Consider the following 3038-nt stretch of genomic DNA (forward strand, 5'->3'; position numbering starts at 1 on the left):
GTCCAAAAATACCCAGGCTCGAGGAATCCAGGGCAGCCACCCGCAAGATTGAGAGCACTGGGATACCAAACCCCTTGTTGGTATCAGCAGGCCTTCAGCATCTCAGTCCAGTGCATCCAGGAGCTGCAGCCCCCTGGTGATGACCCTGTCCCTTCACTGACTATGGCTCGCTGCAAAGGAGGACACCCAGAAAACACCCCAAAGGTATCTGGCAGAGGTGTGGGTCCTGTAGGTGGGGCTTCTCCTGGGGATACCAGGGCTGGGCAATGAGATTTCGAAGGAGTTTCACAATGCAGAAGATTAAGGACAAGGAGGAACCCTTTGGGCTGGTCCCTGCTGGGATCTCCTGCTTGCTCTCAGGATTAGATACCAGTCGACCTCGTAGCATAAAACCCACCTGCAGAGGACTAGGTCAACAGAGGGACAATAGATGCTGATAGATGGGCCTTGAGATGTCCAGCTTTGAGCCTTGTAGGACACCTTGGATAAATTGCCCTGCCGCTCCATGCCTCAGTTTCCCCTCCCTATAGCCCTTCTCTTGTCCTTCGGAAGGGCACTCAGCTAGGAGGGCATGAAGGGTTCTTGCTGCAAGGTGGGGCCCTGTTCCTGGGAGTACACTCAGTTACAGAGTGGATCATCGCGGGTGGAGAGCGAATAGGCCTTGCAGACTCACTGATACACCGATTCGAGGGGGAAGGACGGCATCATGCAAGCCCAGGGATGCTCAGCCCTATTTTGCGGGTAGAGGACCTGTTCAGGGTCACTGGGCTGTGCAGGGATCCTGTGGAGCATCCCAGCCCTGTACCTACCAGTTCCTACCCAGTTCCTACCAGTAGAACGGGGCCTGCAGCCAACTCTCTTCACCCCTGGCCAAAACCTGTACAACTGCTTGTGGAGAAGCACCATAAAGAAATTAAGCATTGTTAGGGGGCCAAAAGAAGCTTTTTGAATCACCTCCTGCTCACCTGGGAATGAATCCTGGCTCTGCTGCTCAGGGGATGCTGCTCTACAGAAAGGGGATAGAGCAGCCAGGCAGCAGGCTGGCATTTGCCCAGGGTGACCCCAGCAGGGATAGGGGGGACACGTAGCACCCACCAGAGGGGCTGGACACTTACTCATCCTGTGACACAGCCGGCTCCACCGTTTCGTAGATGTACCAGTCAGAAATGAGGTCATCGGTGCTGATGAAGCCGTTGTCCAGCGGAGCGTTGTCCATCCCGCCGGAGCTGTTGGCTGCCATGGCTGGCTCCTTCCTCCCTCCGCGGGCTGGACAGAGACGGCGAGAGGCAGCCGGGGGCAGAAAGTAACTGGGCTTTCCCAAGGTGGATCCTCCTGGGCTCTTGGAAATGCAGAGAAGCAGGCACTAAGCCAAGAGGCTTTATCTTCTCGGGTCACTCCCGCAGCCGAGGAGGGACGGGGAGCTTTCAAAATCCAGCTGTGCCTCCAAGAATCCAGCTTTTATCTGGACTCAGAGGGAGGGAGACGGTACGAGCCCCCTCCCCGCTGCACAGCCCGAGTGCTCAGGGCACACCTAATCATCGCCTGGCCGCTCCCCGCCTGCCGCGGGATGCTGATAGACTCGGAGCCTTTGTTTGGGTTGTTTAACAGCGTCTCACGCCAACGGCTCGGAAACCAGCGCAAGGGTCAAGTTTTGGGCTCAGCGGCACAGGCTGGTGGCAAAGCGGGGATGGGATGTCGCCGTGGCTGGGGAGCCCATGACCTGTGTCCCCAATGTCGTCTGTGCCATCAGATGCCCCATACAGCATCCACTTCAGCCCCTCTGCCTGTGTAGCCATAAAAAGCAAGAAGGATTTGACACGGTGCCAGACCCAACAAGCTCTCGTTTCTCCTTCTCCCCATCATTTTTTGATGACTTTGGCCCAGACAGCCCCACACCCTCCACTGCTGTCCCAAAGCTACATCGCACAAGCTGCAACGTGCCTCGTCTACCACCGCTATGGGAGAGGCAGAGCCCAAAGACGTCCCCAAACGCCAGGCAGCGATGCTCAGTGCAACCTCAGAACTCCAGAAAGCAGCCCAGGACCTGGGGCACCTCATCCCACAGCTTGGGGACATCACCAAACCACCCGGGGCTGCTCAGTGGCTGCGAGGGGATGGGTAGGTGATGGATGACTGAGCCAGCAGCTTTGCTCCGGGCTGCTGTTTGTACAGCTGGTGTTCACCAGGGTCTGTGATGGAGAGGGCACACCAGCTTCAAAGAGATTCCCCAGGGGAGGGCTGCGGCCCTACAGGCAGCCCCGTCTCTGGACAAACAAGTGGCACTTGCCACCATGGCCACGCTGCCCCATGGCCTAATGCTTCACTGGATATCGCATCCCCAGACAGGTTTTGGGTCCCCCCCAGGGACTCCCTTTAGGTCAGGACATGAGACCTGGGATCTTCACCTCACTTCCTAGAGAACCAAAACTCAGCTAGATGGTAAGTCCCCCACCCCATTTGGTCCACGTCAGGTTGCCACCACCATCCCGCTCCCCACCGGCGCAGTTTCCAGTGGAAGAAGGATGAATCCCTCCAGCCCTAGACGAGTATCCAGCCCTGATGGATCCCACACTCCCTCTTCGACCCACCCAGCACATGTCTGAGCCTCAAAGTATCGACTCTCCAGCCATCCCTTGGTTTCGCCTGCGAGGGGAAGCAGCTCTGACCTCACCTCCCAGGAATGTAGCGCTCCGTAAAAAGGTAGAAGGAGCCTGTAACGTTCATGGCAATGCACACACAGGTCTGCAAGCCCCTTCATCAAAGGCTGGCAGGGCTTGGAAGGTAGGGATGGGGTTTAGGCAGGTAAAACGAGTCATGTCTTGCCTGGCATGGGATAACATCCTTCCAGGGATACTTTTTTCCCCCACCAAGCAGCATTTGGATGAAGGACCAGCTTCAAAAGCCACTGTGGGATTGCTTGGGCTCCTCCTACCTCTCCGTGGGGTCACCCAAAGAAAGGTAACCAGCAGAAAGCAAGATCTACCTACCCACCAGCCCAGCCAGACAGCATTACCCCATCCGATCCCCCTCTGAAGGAG

At 57.1% G+C, this 3038-nt stretch overlaps 1 protein-coding gene across 1 annotated transcript in view; it reads right to left on the reverse strand.

Moving 5' to 3' along the window:
* STRA6 (stimulated by retinoic acid 6) overlaps positions 1-1240 on the reverse strand; it is an 11656-nt gene extending 10416 nt beyond the window's left edge. Inside the window, exon 1 of the mRNA XM_010145072.1 lies at positions 1116-1240. Coding sequence (XP_010143374.1) covers positions 1116-1240 — 125 coding nt within the window. The remainder of the gene's footprint in view (positions 1-1115) is intronic.
* Between the last annotated feature and the right edge of the window lie 1798 nt (positions 1241-3038).

This window comes from Buceros rhinoceros, unplaced genomic scaffold, assembly GCF_000710305.1.
Source record: "Buceros rhinoceros silvestris isolate BGI_N320 unplaced genomic scaffold, ASM71030v1 scaffold20571, whole genome shotgun sequence".
NCBI lineage: Eukaryota > Metazoa > Chordata > Aves > Bucerotiformes > Bucerotidae > Buceros > Buceros rhinoceros.